Genomic DNA, 14,287 nt, shown 5'->3' on the forward strand with positions numbered 1-14,287 from the left:
TTAAAAATGTTTAAATGTATTTTCGTAATGTTTTGATGATATGGATGAAATCTATCCAAACCTTTCAAAATTGTTTCCAGAAAATCTAGAAAAAATATGCCAAGATTTAAAGTGGTATTTGGATTCTTCAAATGAACCCAAAAATCTATTTGAACTGCACCCCAAATTTAATAACAATTTCAAGAACTTATTTGATAATATAAATACCCAGTCACTAAAGAACCAGGATTCATATCCATACCTTATAGATTCTAAAGAAGATTTAAATATAAATGAAGACACAGAATATTTGGAAGATCCAAAAACCACAAGAGAAGGAAAGAATAATAACAAAAAAGAGTTGTTGAAGAAGGTACAAGAACATGGAAAGTATTTTGAAGATATCAATCATATGTGTAAAGAAAAAAGATCTCAAATCGAGAAAAATGTAATAAATACACTATTATCGCACGAAAACGAACTCTCAGAGTTCGCAATAGACCTAAACTACTGTGATAACACACTAAAGATGATAGAAGAATCACTCAACAAACAATTTGAGTCACTCCAAATGTCTTCAGAAAGTATCAAAAAACTACACGATGAGTCCAAAGATATGTCATGCGCACTGGAAAACAGAAAGAAAATGGTAGAAAAACTAGAAAAGTTTGTGAAAGAAGTTATAATAACACCATCCATGATCAAGTCGCTGTGTAACGATCCAATAAATGAATCATATGTAGTACATGTGGAAGAGTTTGGAAGAAAGTCAGAGAATATCACAAGACTGTACAAGGATAAGGAATACCCAGCAGTTGTAAGTCTAAAAATATATATTTTTTGCAGGAGTTCTCAAAGATCCAGGTCAAGAAGCTGGAGCTGGTGCTAATAAGAAGGATTTTTGACTTTCTGTCACTGGAAATTAGCAACCTAGCAATACCAAAAGTGAATATCCAGATGGTACAATCTACTAGGTTTATGACATTCCGACCACTGTATAAATATTTGTGTAATTTCCCAAACCACACCAAGGATTTAAAGTAAGTTAATTTCCCATAAAAATGTTTAGGAAACTTTACACCTACACAATGAAGAGAACATACAGCCACTTGTTCGAAAATTACCTTAATTCATTGGAGGCATGTTTCGAAAAGGAAAGATGCAGAGAGACGTCATGTATGCTGAGAATAAGAAGCCTGGCAGTAGTTCAGAAACAAAATAAAACAATAAGTTACTATGATATGAATTCAAGAGATTCAATATTAAAAGACTTTAATTCACAACCAATACTGCCGACAGGACTACAACCAAACTCACTCAAGAAGGAGCTGATAGTAAAGTCATATTTCAAACTACTAGTTGACACGTGTACGACTGAAATGTCATTTATATCCTCGTTCTTCTTTTTAAATGATCCTAAACCAAATGAAAACCGAGAAGAAAATAATAACACTAGTAAAGATAAATTGGATAAGAACATGTTTAAGGAAATATTTGTGGAAGTGTTTGAAATAATGTCATGTAACTTAAAAGTTTACCTGAGAACAAGCTTTGACCTGGTGGCCTTAACGTTGATACTATCTATCTTGAGGTTCAATAGAAGGTTTTTGTTGCACAGAGAAATAACATTCTTCGAGTCTGAAATGTATGAGTTTGAGTCACTGTTGTATGAAAGACTAAACTTTCTCATGAATGAAATAATAAGTCTGGTGTCAAAGACAACAAAATCACCTAACATATCAACAATTCTCCTGTGGAACCCAGCACCCTTCGTAGTTAACTCATCCCATATAATCTATGTCATTTCAAGACTTAACGACTACACGAGAAAGCTTAACCCACATGTCATCCAGCTTCTTCAGAATTTAGTCGATTTCTTAGAAAAATCCTCAGAAAAATTAGACGCTAACAAAAATTCCATTTTTATTATCAACAATCTAGTACCACTAGTGTCAGTCATAAAAACAATAACTGATAAAACCATGTTTTCGGACGAGAATTTTGATTTTGGTGAAGTTTCAAAGAAGTAAGTTTTATTGAAATCAAGTAGTTCAGGTTGGAAGAGAATCTGCAGAACAGCCTAACATTTTATTCCAATTTCCTCCTAACAGAGTTCATTTCCGACTTGATTAATATAATGGATGAAGAGGAGCCGGCAATTGAGGGAGTTACACCTAAAAAAACACTAACATTAGCTACAATGGCATTGGAATATAGGAACCTGGTACTGTTTCACTATTCAAATTTATTTAAATTACAATTTAAACTAACTTACAATTTGGTTATATAGTGTATGGACTTCATAAAAACATATAACGAAAGAGTGTCGCTTATTAAGAACATAATTTCCCAGTCGTTCATACACCCGCAGACCCTAGAACTGGTCAACATACACGTAAGATTTTTCATTTCACAATAAATTATAGGTTTTCAATATGTTTTATGAAATATACTCTAAATTCTATGGTATCACAAATGATATTTTCAAGGACACGCCGACCGAGTGGTTCTCTAAAATGCCGGACCCGTCCGAGTTTAAGCCATAATTTTAAAAATATATTTACACATGTATTTATAAAACTGTGAAGAAATTCTTATAATTAAGTTGAAATATGTTACAAGTTTAGTTTTGGGACATTTGTCGGTTAAAAGCCTGATGGACCTGGTCAGTGGCGGCAGCCAGGTCAATGTTGCCGTTCTGATCAAGAACAGCAGGCCCATAGTAGGCCATAGCATTTCTAGATTTATAATATTCGTTTCTGAGAGCAGATTGAGTTAACTTCACGTCATAACGATGCGAAACAGGTTCAAACAAAAGTGCCCACATGGAGCTTAGGAACAAGGAGAGACCAAAAGCAACGGTATAAAGTCTTTCCAAGACGACAAAGGCTGGAGTGTTTAGGAAGTTTAAAGAGGCTATTTCTAAAACTCCGGCAGTCAAAAATGTTGATCCACAGAGCCAGCCCCAACTCTCATTAGTACCCTCGGAATGGTACGTTTCAAGGAAGAAGCAACCGCCAGCATACAAAACCAAAGCAAAAGAGTCCAAAAGTCTAGAACTGAAGTAAATTAACCATGAAGAACCGTCTCCAATTTGTTCATCAAGCCATTGGGAATCGAAATGGTAACTAGCCCCCAAAAAGGTAATCATTGACAAACACCAAGAAACCGCACCTAAAGTAATTGAAATTAGTAAAACATACCGAATGAAGTGGCCTGTAAAAGAAATTTAGTTCCTGCTCTATAACCTCTGCACTGCTTAATGCTACCATCGTCTTCTCCCATTTGAATAAATGACATAATAAGTAAAGTTCCAGCCAAAAACAAAGCATGGCATAAAAGAGTCATTGAAAAGGGAGCAGACCCAAAATTTTTCGGATCCGCCTTCAAGAATGATAATAGTGCCAGTGGATCCTTACCACCAGTTAAAACACCAAGAAATAAAAGTAAGAATGCTGCAAATTGAACGAGGAACCCAAATCGAAGATTATAATTCATTAGGAAATCCCAAAAGGGTTCGAATTGTGGACCTCGGCTTTCTGGAGCCTCTCCAGGTCTAACAACGTAAGTAAAATACATTTTATTTAAGGAACACCTAAAAATTAATTTTATATTTAGGAAGTGTGGAAAGAAGAATGAAAAAAGATTGCTAAGAACATTTAATCAGCAGTCACAGCAAATAAATTGAAACATTTACAAACACATTTCATTAAAATGAAAAGAAATCATCTAATGAAAACAAAATCAAGAAAAAAACACAAAAATTATGGTTGGGAATAACATAATTTCAGTAAACGTACCTCAGTGTGTAAGGGTGTGTAAATAAAATAAGCTAATTTCTTGACATAAGACCCAGAAAGTAGATCTAAATGATTTAAGATTTGAATTATATAAATAGAGATATGATAGATATTATATAAGGTGGTATAACTACCAAAAACAACAAATATATAAGGTGCATCTATGAACTTACGAATTCCTAAGTATTCCCTACCAAATGCCAGAAATAAACAATTATGTAATAATAGAATGTTATTTTCACAAAAAACTGAGAATTTTAAAAGGACAGGAATACTTAAAATTGTTGTTGCCTATATTCTAAATTTGCCTAAGGTGGGGAATGTGTTGACTTAAGTTTCCTAGAATATTTATAAATGATTGTTTAAAATGTAGTCCGACATTAGAAATATGTTTTGATTTACAAGTACAAATATATATATCCTTCTTTCAGATTTTTATACAAAGAATGATATTAAATCTTTCTTCAACCCCTAATTATCTAAATTCTTTACATTTAGGAATACATAAGCTCATTTTAACATGACGTATGTAGAAAATTTCAGCGAAATTCTAGTTGATTCAAGTAAAAAAATTGAATCCCTGATATTTGGTTCGTGCTGCCTTTTGACTCTGATTGTTTTTATATATGTAATTATAAAGATATTCTCATCGCCAAATAAGCCGCCAACCTGCGAATCTATTATAATCGCACTATCTTGTTTCCAACTATCTCTGGGAACATGGTTCTATTTTGTAGACGACGAATCTTATATAAATATTCTAAACAAAGGAATCAAGGTACTACAGTGCCAAGTAATCTCATGGACCTGTATGTACATCTTGATGAAGTCAAAGGAGCGTTATTACATGTAAGTTGTTTGTAAATTCAATGATTTTCAGGATGTTCAAGGTATTTTCGGGCTGCTTCTCCGCAGTATTGTTGTTTTTACTTTTGTACGGACTAACGAGTGGAGAGGTTCCATTTTACCTTAAAATCAACACATACGTCTCATTTCTATGGCTCACGATGTCCTCTGTTATATTATCTATCGCAATAATAATAAGAAGGAGACTCAAGTTCGCAATGCTATTCAAGTTCGACGTGGAGGAAATCATAGATGTTGAAATTCAGAAGATGGACAAAACCAACGAACTAGTAGACACATTCACAAACTCGAAGTTTTCTCAGTTTTTTCTGTTGTCTGCAATGGAGTTTGCTACTTCATTGGTGAGTTAAAACCAGATTCAAAACTTTTCAGACAACATTTCTATGGGATCTCACCATATTTTTGACCGTTAAGAAGAATGAAAAGATGGATTTCTATGAACTGAACATGCCAATTTTTAAGGAATTTCTACACATTATAACAAACTCACTTCTTATACTGATTCCCAACTGGACAATATTCTTCGTTTTCTACTGGTATTTCTAACTAACACATCTCTAAAGTGTCAAATCATAAAACTTTATAGGCTACAGAGGAGAAATTATTCTAAATTATCTAAGGACTGGGACGTCAAAATGTCTTCCATAGAGTAAGCAGATCACATCTACACCTGCTAAACAATGTATAGATATCGTAATGAACCGAATCAATTTTACTAAAAATCCTAAAAGTTAGCGTAAAATGCTTAGAAAACTCTATAAACAAAACTTCATTGTAAAATTAGTGTATAATATTTTAAATTTAATTAATTTCGTGTTAAGTATGGTGACTCATACCCCATCCACAATCTATACATAAATAAGAAGTTTATTTACAATTCTTTCCTTTAAAATAAATCAACACATTATTTTTTAATTTTTTAAATTAGTTGAAGTATTGTTAAATTGTAAACTATATCGTATCTGAGTAGAATCAGGACTTTGGGCCAAACATAATCTTAGCCAATATTATGAATAAGCCTTAAACTCCATCGACACTCCGTACTACTATAAATAATGGAAAATTATAACGTTTCAGATACAAATAATTATCTCCTTAATCAATCACATTATCCACCACAACAGTCCTATGATAATAACGAATCATACGCATACTCTAAAGCAGGAAATGGTTCAGAAAACACAAAATATCATTTTAAACAAGACAACTCTAATGATTTTGTAGGTGGATATCAACTCTCAAACGGTTATTCCACAGTTACAGAACAAAAAGGCCAGAATTTAAATAATTATGAATCCACCCAGTTTGTAGGTCACCAGTTCCAAACTAATACCACAACTTACGATAATTCATCACAATTTCAGAATTACCCCTCACAGTCAGAATATTATTCAGTTCAGGGACAGCAGAAAACTGGTGAAAAATATTCTTCCCAAGATGAAACTGATTTACCAAAACAAAATGACGCCTATCAGGTTAATTCAAATAATCATTATTCACAATCAGATCGAAACTATGATGGTTCATTGACCACAGAAACCAGTAGATCATCAGGTCCCAATGGAGAAAAACTAGATCGCTATGATCGAGACCACAGACATAGGAGAGAATATAAACGATCCAGAAATAGATCAGTGGATAGTAGAGAAAGTTATCGTAGACATAGAAGAAGAAGCCGCTCCAGAAGCTATGATAGAAGTGGCCATAGAAGAAGCCATAGCTACAGAAGACGAAGGAGTAGAAGTTACAGAAGAAGTAGAAGTAGAAGCTATAGAAGTGGCAGACGTCATCAGAGTTATCGCTATTCTAGACATCGCTCGAGAAGTTTCTCCAGATCACCGCACAGAGAACAAGAATATGATTACCAAAAGGATAATAAGACTGATAATGATAGGGATCCCAGAGATATAGGCCTGGATATAATGGAGAAGGCGAAAATGCTTCGATCTAATGAAATGGAAAGAAGAAGAATGAAAGACATAGAGGAAGCACAAAGAGACGACTTGACGGTTCTGGTCTCAAATATGCACCTCTCAGTAGATGAAAGAGATATATACGAGCTCTTTAGTGAACACGCGGGGAAAGTTAGAGATATCCAGTGTGTAAGAGATCTCAGAAGTGGGCGCTCCAAAGGAATAGCCTACGTAGAGTTTTATACACAAGAATCAGTTATCAAGGCATTGTCCATGACAGGAATGTCAATGAAAGGACAAGGAATAAGAGTACACAGCTCCCAAGCTGAAAAGAACAGAGCTGCAAAGGCAGCAAAGCAGCTTCAAGATAATGCCCTAAAGGAGAGTGACAACCCAACTACAATCGTGGTTTCAAACCTGTTGGGAGTCTTGAGTTATTTGAATGAAATTGAGTTAAACCAACTTTTTTCACCATTTGGAAATATCATAGACGTAGCCTTGGCGAGAACAGATAATGGAGAATCCAAAGGATACGCATACATACGATTTAAAAGGTGGAATGAAGCTAAAGAGGCATTGAACGTCATGAATGGATTCGATATCAACGGCCAACAAATAAAAGTGGCGTACGCCAATACAAGAAAGGATCCAAAGAGTAGATTGCACTCTTTAGGCGACTTGGATATGGAAAGACTTGACGACGATGATGCTGGCCTAATATCAGGATCAAACGTTAAAATAGCATTGATGAAGAAATTACAACAACGCCAACCAGTAATTAAACTATTTATTTATTTATATATATATTTATATATTTATTTTATTCATTTTATTAATGATTTTTTAGCTTAATAGCTCAAACCTAGTGCTGAGCAACATGTACACATCCGCCGATTATGCAGACAACCACGAGTTTTTCGATGAAATTGAAGAAGACGTCAAAGAAGAATGCGGAAAATACGGAACCGTAGTACAAGTCTTCGTAAACAGAAGAAACCCAGATGGAAAGGTTTACGTAAAATTTAAAAATAATGATGACGCACAATCAGCCAACAAAAGCTTACAAGGAAGATATTTCGCAGGAAACACCATACAGGTCTCGTATATCTCAGACGATCAATACCAAGATGTTGTCAATAAGTCATAGATTTAATAATAAAAACAGTAACCAAATTATTATTAGGGGTGAATTGATTGGAAAATGGGATTTATTTTGGATTCTTTGTTAAATTTCTTTTAAACAAACCACTATAAGGCTTTCAGCAGTTAAAACCACTTTGTAATTTTTTCAAATTTTATGTTATTTTTTATTTCTCATACACATACATAAATTTATATGTTAAATGTACTGAATGTAGCGGAGAAGCCCTCAGTGGCGAAGAACATCACGGAGATTCTATCATGCGGAAACGCAACCAGGGTAAATATTTTAGTTTAAAAATGTATAGGAATTAACACATTCAAAAACTAACCCTGTGTACTCATTCCCGCACTGGTTTGAAGGAAATATGTGCAAAATGTATTTTACGTCAGTGAAAGGGTAAAACTCAGTATCTCAAGCTTTATTTTAGACATTTAATGAACCTAGACTTCGATCAACCATATCGCAGCTGGCATCGAACAGCAATCATAGATTTATTCACAGGTAAATTCTATCAAGACTTGCACATCATGTCCAGCACCCATTCACCCATTCATCACGAGCGACTGCAAGGATATCGAAAAAAACATATTAAAATACGCAAAAATGTAAGATATAAAATAAATAACCGGAATGGATGGATAGGTGTGACGCTATTATACTTTGGCTGGACTGTGATAGAGAGGGAGAAGCAATAGCATTCGAGGTTCCTAGAAAAATTAATTTTATGTTTCCAGGTCCTAGAAGTTTGTTTCAGAGTTAACAAGAACATGATAGTTAAGAGGGCCATATTCTCGTCAGTTACAAGTCAGTTTAGTTTTCATTACTGGAACTCAGAGTCAGATATTGAGCACGCATGTGTAAATTTAAAACAACCTAACAAGAATCTGGCAAATGTTGGTGTTAGTTATCAATAATTCAAGTTTAGGCAGTTGAAACAAGACAGGAAATAGATTTGAGAATAGGTAACAGAAATTAATTTATGTAAACTTTAGGTTCCGCAATAACTCGATATTTAACTTTAAAGTATAAAACTCAAATAGACACTAAAGCTGCAATTCTCAGGTTAGTATTAATATTATAAAGGATTTTAGCTACGGGACCTGTCAGCTTCCCACACTCGGTTTTGTAGTAGAACGCTTCATTTTAATAGAAAATTTCGTAAGCGAACCCTTTTGGACAATTCAAGTGGAAGTCACTCAGTAAGTTCTGAACTTATAAAGCATTTAGTGAGGACATCCCTGTTACATTTGTCTGGAACCGAAAGAGGATATTTGACGAGTTAGCTTTAAATTGCTCATGTTTTTTAGATTGGCTGTTCTAACACTCTATGAAAACTGTATTCAAAACCCTAGTGGTATTATAAGAAAAGTATTTTTTCTTTTTTTTAAAAAAATTCTAAGGTTTTAAAGAAAGAAGTTAGAAAACACCCTCCTTTGCCATTAGGTTCTTTCCTTACTCATATTTTTTATCTATAAACATAAACTCCTATTTAATAACTATCTAAACATAAACATAAACCTCATTTCCCTTAGATACCATCGAGATGAACAAGGATGTGAGTCGATATTTAAGAATATCCTCACACAAGTGTATGCAATTAGCAGAAGGGTTGTACAACAAGGGTTTTATAAGTTATCCTAGGACAGAAACTAATGTCTTCCCAAGCTCAATCGACTTAAAATCAATAATTGGCAAGTTATCATCGGTCCCCGAATTTTCTGAGTACACCAATACTCTTTTAAATGGTATTAATTAGATAATCAAAATTATGTAAACTTCTTAAATTTATTAGTTGGGCTAAATATTCTTTAGAGGACGGGTTCCATGAACCAACCAAGGGAAATAATAACGATGAAGCACATCCACCGATCCACCCTGTGAATTCTCTCACAAGAGATAGAGCTGAATCAGAAGAACACTGGTTACTTTACGAATACATCACAAGGCGGTTTCTAGCCTGCTGCAGCAAGGACTCTATTGGACATCAATCTAATGTGATTTTGGAAATTTCAGGTTCTCCAACCTAAAATCCTCTCATTTATTACCCAATATCATTATTCACATCATTATTAACAAATTAGGGGAACTGTTTAACTTAAAAGGTCTGATTATCCAGGAAAGGAACTGGCTGAACATTTACAAGTACACTACTTGGTAAGTTAATCCCGTTTCAATTTATATTAATAATTCAGGGAGGCGAAACTCATACCAAACTTTTCTGAAAACCAGGAAATATTACCCAATGAAATTATATTAAAGGTTTATTTTAGTTACTCCTAAAATCTTAACTAATTATTTTAGGATGGAGCCACTCAACCACCTGACCTGCTTTCAGAGTCTAATTTGATTGATCTAATGAACAAGGTTTCTAGCTCTAATTCCTATTTTAACTTTAAATTATCTAAACCTTTTATAGAATGCAATTGGAACAGACGCGACTATGCACGAGCATATTCAGAAAATTCAGGTAATTTAGTTTTTAACTGCAATTTTACCCCAATATCACCACTCACTATTTTTCTCATTTTTGATAGGACCGCTTCTATTGTATTAAGGACGATAAGTTGAGATTTGTCCCTACCAACTTAGGAAAGGCTATTTATTATGTAAGGACTTCCATACATTGGATATTTAGTTATCCTCTTTGGTCATTTATAATTATTTTTAGGGGTTCAAGGAGTATAACTACCAGAATATTGACTTAACCAAGCCCATCTTGAGGGCTAACATGGAAAGGGACATGAGTGACATTTCCATTGGAATTAAGGACAAGGATCAGGTGGTTTTGAACTACGTGAACCTTCTCAGGTCAATTTTTCAGCTCATCAGCAACAACTCGAATAAGTTTGACGGGTATATAACTTGTTTGTCTCGAATCGTGCCTGACGACGCTCCTCTTCCAAACAACTGTTAATTTATTTTCAAATTAATCTCTATACATATATTCTACTATCAAATACAGGGGTAATTAAATTTAAATTGTTAAAGTTAGTGAGTGAATGCTGTTTAAGTTATACCAAACTCTGGTGCTATCAAAAAATTTAACGTTTGGACCAGAGACGTCCGGAGTGTCTTCAGAATCGGGACCGTCTTCCATACCTGGGTTAGCCCTTCTGTGTAACTTGAAGTAACTTTGAATGTTCTTCACTTCAGGCAGTGTTTCATCAGAATTGTTTTGGTCTTCTGAATCGTTAGTATCTGAAATTTGAAAATATTTCCTCTTGAATTGTTTATTTGTGTTTAGTGAGTCCAATAGTGTGTAGCACTTGTTTAGCATTGCCGCATAAACTTGCAGTATTAATTCCGGGTTAACACTCGAGTTTACTGACCCCATCAGTATCTCGTTAACCATGGTGTTGGCTGAAAAATTGTTAACAAATGTGGTAGATAACTATGATTCATAGGATTCTTTTCTCTTACCTTCGTATGATGTTGTCAGCAATTGTCCTGTCTCTTCCAGTGTAGATAATATATCTTCAAATGAACAGTCGTAAATAATTTCCTAAAAGCATGTTAAAACGACATTATTAAAAATATATGTGCTAACCAGTAATAGGTGGAGTATTTCGTGCAATAATATCTGTTTGAAGTTCTTTAGTCTTTGCTTTTGCCTATTTTGCCAAAAAACTTTAAGTTTGTTCTGTTTCTTTAAAACCACTGCTAGAAGCAACGGCACAAGTGGGTAGAACACTATCCTCTTGGCTACAAGTGGTAATTTTGATATGCCGCATAGGGCACCATAAAGAACCGGCAGTGAGCAGTTTTCATTTGTGAGTTCGTTTTTATATAAATTCATTAAATAGTCGTCTATACTTTCTAGTCCGTTATTATTTTTCTTTAGGCTAGAACTTATATTACTTATACACTGAAAACAAATTAATTTTCGAATCGTTTATATATATATCAATTTAATCTATATATCTTATGATAAAGTTCTAACAATAACTTTTACCTGTGACGATAATTTGCGTAACAATAGCGATTTATATATTTGTATGGGATTTGTGTCCATTTCTGATGACAGCAACACTTGCAAAAGTGGAATTAACAGTTGATGTACCTAATTCAAGATTAGTCAAAGGTATGTAAATGCGGTGCAACTTACATAGTGGTGTATTTGTATATTCTGATTAGTAGTTAGTGCTTCAACATATTGCAGGAGGACATGGATGTTAAAGGAGGAGTGGTCAGTCTTGAGTCTGTTGATCTCGTTTATGAACAAGTGGCACAATTCTGGGAGGAGCTGGTCAAGCCCAAGCGAATTTCTCAAAATTTCAACCACTACATAAGAATTATAACAATTATAATTAATTATTGTTTATTATTTTATTTAAAATCCCAAATGTTACCTTTTTTATATTGGATTTGTATATCCGGTTCCTGGGAAAATGATGCTCTCTTTAGCATATTCTTTATTTCCTTAAGGAAGAATCGGTGTTCCTAAATGTTGTTAAATTTAATATAGGAATTTTATTATACCTTTGTTAGAATATAGTCTATTTTCGGTATGACGAATTTTTGTGTTTTGGACAAACTCCTATCACTTATTAACTGTTTATTTATTGCATCCAAAAGCGCCTGATCCAGGTAATCACTTCCCAGTTGTCGTGTTAAATCTGATTCCAGTGGTTTGATTTCCTTTGCCAGAGCCGTTATTTTATCCAATTTTTCTTCTGTTTCTGCATAATCTAAAAATGAAACTTCCTTGATTTTCTCCTTGATTTGTAGGTTTGTTGTTGTTTTTAAAAACGATGACGTAACATCTTCCACCATTCCTGTTGCCATCAGGGGTACAATCCCTCCCACAACTGACCAGGACACTGTGACTCCTGAAGGCGATGGGACAGGTTTTTGCAGATCTTGTTTCACCAGTTGTGATAGTCTATAACGTCCCCAGCTCTTATCTCCCACTGAGGTCCTATACGAAGACTCCCTCTTTATTACTCTATCTCCTTTAAACAACTTTGTTGCCCAAACATATCTGTAATCAAAGCTATTACTGTATCCGTCCAATTCCTAATGAACATTATGAATTAGAATTGATGATTAGTTAAGTAGGTACTGGCATGTTGAGTGATATTAGAGAATTCCTAATATCTTGCGGTGTCAGGACATTCGAGTTGATTTGTCTCATTGAATTATTTAACAACCTCTTTGCCACGTCTAATATCTGCTTCAGTCTAAACTCGACTGTGCTTGCGATCAAATCTGCTGCTTCTTCGGACAGAATTGCTTTATCGTTTTGGTACAGTGGGTGTGTTTTGGACAATGCCGTAATGACATTTCCTGGGATTGTCACCAATTTTTCCATTATCTTTTAATTTTCTCAGTGAACTTGTAGGTTGTTGTACAAATTTATTCTTTCTTTAAGTATGCTTGTTAATTTAACTGATGATCTAATAATTTATTACTAAAATATTTTCCTTTAAATTATTTATAAATATACTTGTCGTTTAATTTGGAACTTATCGATAGTATCAATTTAAGGTCCTTGGTACTCAACTGGTATATTATCAACTCTATGCAGCGGTAAATTAGATTTTTCTTTTCGGAATCCAGTAACTCCAGTTTAAACAAAGATGAATAAATTCTGATTAGGTACTGTGATTCCCAAGAGTCATTCTTCAGCAGTTCAGTCACTAAATAACAGTTACTTTTAGCTTATTGTTTTTTATTTAAGTTTCCACTCACATTTATCTGATATCTGGTGATATATTTTTTTGTATTCGTTCTTGAATGGTATTTTTGACAACGAATACAACAGCTTGTACACTAACACTTTATTCAAGCTATTCCTATTTTTGGAAAGCAGGTTTGTCAAATTTTCTAGCAACTCGCTATAAAATCTGCTATACAGTTTATATTCTTCGTTTGTATTTTCCAATTCTGAGTTATTGAAACAGTTCGCTGGTATATGGTACGAGGTTAGGTATGATAAATCGATCAGTACATTTAGATTATAGCTCTTTAGGCTATTTGTATCTAGGATCGTTGACACCAATGACTTTAGAGCTGTTTTCTCGTGTAATTCTGAGAACTTTCTGTAGAAATAAGGGAACAATTCAGTCCTGTAGTTAACTACACTGTCGACTATTCTCTTTATTGCCGGTTTATACAGGGTGTGAGATTTACACTTTATACTTCCAGAACTCTTCAAGCTTGAAACTTTAGTGTTATTATCTAATTTATCTGTCAATAAATCCAAGATTAGGGCGGAATCGTATGGTGAGAAGTGCAAGAGGTGTGATCCGCAGATAACATTAAGTATATGGTCCTTACAATTTTTATTTTCGTACAATTCGGGTTTTAAATTACATTTAGATATATAATCCTTAGGGATACGCCATATTTTGGGATATATATATTTTACAGAACTTTGCATAATTATAACACATCTTATTCTTCATTTCAAGATGTATTAAGATACAAATATTAAATCATAACAAAATAACTATAAGCTGAATATATAGATTGACTGATTTATAAATCCTTCTTCAAAAATTAAGATTCTGTAGTGTCTATAAGGAACACCCACAACATGAAGTAGATTCGATCAAATATTACAAATAATAAAATTAGTTTTT

At 33.9% G+C, this 14,287-nt stretch overlaps 7 protein-coding genes across 7 annotated transcripts, besides 17 other annotated features; 4 read left to right on the plus strand and 3 right to left on the minus strand.

Moving 5' to 3' along the window:
• Positions 1–40: 40 nt before the first annotated feature.
• TA17735 (uncharacterized protein) lies at positions 41–2,525 on the plus strand (the record flags this gene model as incomplete). The annotated part of the gene is made up of 6 exons (XM_950288.1): positions 41–796; positions 826–1,019; positions 1,049–2,005; positions 2,035–2,203; positions 2,270–2,374; positions 2,406–2,525. The coding sequence occupies 6 exons, from the start codon at positions 41–43 to the stop codon at positions 2,523–2,525; spliced, it is 2,301 nt and encodes a 766-aa protein (XP_955381.1).
• Positions 2,526–2,602: 77 nt separating this feature from the next.
• TA17740 (uncharacterized protein) lies at positions 2,603–3,558 on the minus strand (the record flags this gene model as incomplete). Its single annotated transcript, XM_950289.1, has 2 exons — positions 2,603–3,153; positions 3,183–3,558. The coding sequence occupies 2 exons, from the start codon at positions 3,556–3,558 to the stop codon at positions 2,603–2,605; spliced, it is 927 nt and encodes a 308-aa protein (XP_955382.1).
• Positions 2,789–2,848: a sequence feature (6 probable transmembrane helices predicted for TA17740 by TMHMM2.0 at aa 34-53, 75-97, 118-140, 160-182, 194-213 and 228-247).
• Positions 2,891–2,950: a sequence feature (6 probable transmembrane helices predicted for TA17740 by TMHMM2.0 at aa 34-53, 75-97, 118-140, 160-182, 194-213 and 228-247).
• Positions 2,984–3,052: a sequence feature (6 probable transmembrane helices predicted for TA17740 by TMHMM2.0 at aa 34-53, 75-97, 118-140, 160-182, 194-213 and 228-247).
• Positions 3,110–3,153: a sequence feature (6 probable transmembrane helices predicted for TA17740 by TMHMM2.0 at aa 34-53, 75-97, 118-140, 160-182, 194-213 and 228-247).
• Positions 3,183–3,207: a sequence feature (6 probable transmembrane helices predicted for TA17740 by TMHMM2.0 at aa 34-53, 75-97, 118-140, 160-182, 194-213 and 228-247).
• Positions 3,268–3,336: a sequence feature (6 probable transmembrane helices predicted for TA17740 by TMHMM2.0 at aa 34-53, 75-97, 118-140, 160-182, 194-213 and 228-247).
• Positions 3,400–3,459: a sequence feature (6 probable transmembrane helices predicted for TA17740 by TMHMM2.0 at aa 34-53, 75-97, 118-140, 160-182, 194-213 and 228-247).
• Positions 3,400–3,558: a sequence feature (Signal anchor predicted for TA17740 by SignalP 2.0 HMM (Signal peptide probability 0.002, signal anchor probability 0.990) with cleavage site probability 0.001 between residues 53 and 54).
• Positions 3,559–4,299: 741 nt separating this feature from the next.
• Positions 4,300–4,428: a sequence feature (Signal anchor predicted for TA17745 by SignalP 2.0 HMM (Signal peptide probability 0.000, signal anchor probability 0.976) with cleavage site probability 0.000 between residues 43 and 44).
• Positions 4,300–5,192, plus strand: TA17745 (uncharacterized protein; the record flags this gene model as incomplete). The annotated part of the gene is made up of 3 exons (XM_950290.1): positions 4,300–4,628; positions 4,660–4,987; positions 5,019–5,192. The coding sequence occupies 3 exons, from the start codon at positions 4,300–4,302 to the stop codon at positions 5,190–5,192; spliced, it is 831 nt and encodes a 276-aa protein (XP_955383.1).
• Positions 4,360–4,428: a sequence feature (6 probable transmembrane helices predicted for TA17745 by TMHMM2.0 at aa 21-43, 53-72, 110-132, 142-164, 207-229 and 251-273).
• Positions 4,456–4,515: a sequence feature (6 probable transmembrane helices predicted for TA17745 by TMHMM2.0 at aa 21-43, 53-72, 110-132, 142-164, 207-229 and 251-273).
• Positions 4,627–4,628: a sequence feature (6 probable transmembrane helices predicted for TA17745 by TMHMM2.0 at aa 21-43, 53-72, 110-132, 142-164, 207-229 and 251-273).
• Positions 4,660–4,726: a sequence feature (6 probable transmembrane helices predicted for TA17745 by TMHMM2.0 at aa 21-43, 53-72, 110-132, 142-164, 207-229 and 251-273).
• Positions 4,754–4,822: a sequence feature (6 probable transmembrane helices predicted for TA17745 by TMHMM2.0 at aa 21-43, 53-72, 110-132, 142-164, 207-229 and 251-273).
• Positions 4,949–4,987: a sequence feature (6 probable transmembrane helices predicted for TA17745 by TMHMM2.0 at aa 21-43, 53-72, 110-132, 142-164, 207-229 and 251-273).
• Positions 5,019–5,048: a sequence feature (6 probable transmembrane helices predicted for TA17745 by TMHMM2.0 at aa 21-43, 53-72, 110-132, 142-164, 207-229 and 251-273).
• Positions 5,112–5,180: a sequence feature (6 probable transmembrane helices predicted for TA17745 by TMHMM2.0 at aa 21-43, 53-72, 110-132, 142-164, 207-229 and 251-273).
• A 509-nt stretch (positions 5,193–5,701) lies between the features above and the next one.
• TA17750 (RNA splicing factor, putative) lies at positions 5,702–7,706 on the plus strand (the record flags this gene model as incomplete). The annotated part of the gene is made up of 2 exons (XM_950291.1): positions 5,702–7,333; positions 7,407–7,706. 2 exons carry the CDS (start codon positions 5,702–5,704, stop codon positions 7,704–7,706), a joined length of 1,932 nt encoding a protein of 643 aa, XP_955384.1.
• Positions 7,707–7,895: 189 nt separating this feature from the next.
• TA17755 (DNA topoisomerase iii, putative) lies at positions 7,896–10,617 on the plus strand (the record flags this gene model as incomplete). Its single annotated transcript, XM_950292.1, has 17 exons — positions 7,896–7,979; positions 8,008–8,099; positions 8,131–8,308; positions 8,438–8,602; positions 8,629–8,665; positions 8,696–8,765; positions 8,795–8,902; positions 9,011–9,071; positions 9,104–9,146; positions 9,236–9,448; positions 9,516–9,716; positions 9,785–9,857; positions 9,896–9,962; positions 10,005–10,067; positions 10,120–10,170; positions 10,238–10,309; positions 10,372–10,617. The coding sequence occupies 17 exons, from the start codon at positions 7,896–7,898 to the stop codon at positions 10,615–10,617; spliced, it is 1,824 nt and encodes a 607-aa protein (XP_955385.1).
• Positions 10,618–10,677: 60 nt separating this feature from the next.
• Positions 10,678–13,014, minus strand: TA17760 (uncharacterized protein; the record flags this gene model as incomplete). Its single annotated transcript, XM_950293.1, has 8 exons — positions 10,678–11,063; positions 11,124–11,205; positions 11,251–11,568; positions 11,656–11,763; positions 11,809–11,984; positions 12,053–12,143; positions 12,183–12,719; positions 12,766–13,014. The coding sequence occupies 8 exons, from the start codon at positions 13,012–13,014 to the stop codon at positions 10,678–10,680; spliced, it is 1,947 nt and encodes a 648-aa protein (XP_955386.1).
• A 119-nt stretch (positions 13,015–13,133) lies between these two features.
• TA17765 (uncharacterized protein) lies at positions 13,134–14,085 on the minus strand (the record flags this gene model as incomplete). Its single annotated transcript, XM_950294.1, has 2 exons — positions 13,134–13,356; positions 13,463–14,085. 2 exons carry the CDS (start codon positions 14,083–14,085, stop codon positions 13,134–13,136), a joined length of 846 nt encoding a protein of 281 aa, XP_955387.1.
• Positions 14,086–14,287: the final 202 nt, after the last annotated feature.

The sequence above is a fragment of the Theileria annulata genome, chromosome 3, assembly GCF_000003225.4.
Source record: "Theileria annulata chromosome 3, complete sequence, *** SEQUENCING IN PROGRESS ***".
NCBI classification, from domain to species: Eukaryota; Apicomplexa; class Aconoidasida; order Piroplasmida; family Theileriidae; genus Theileria; species Theileria annulata.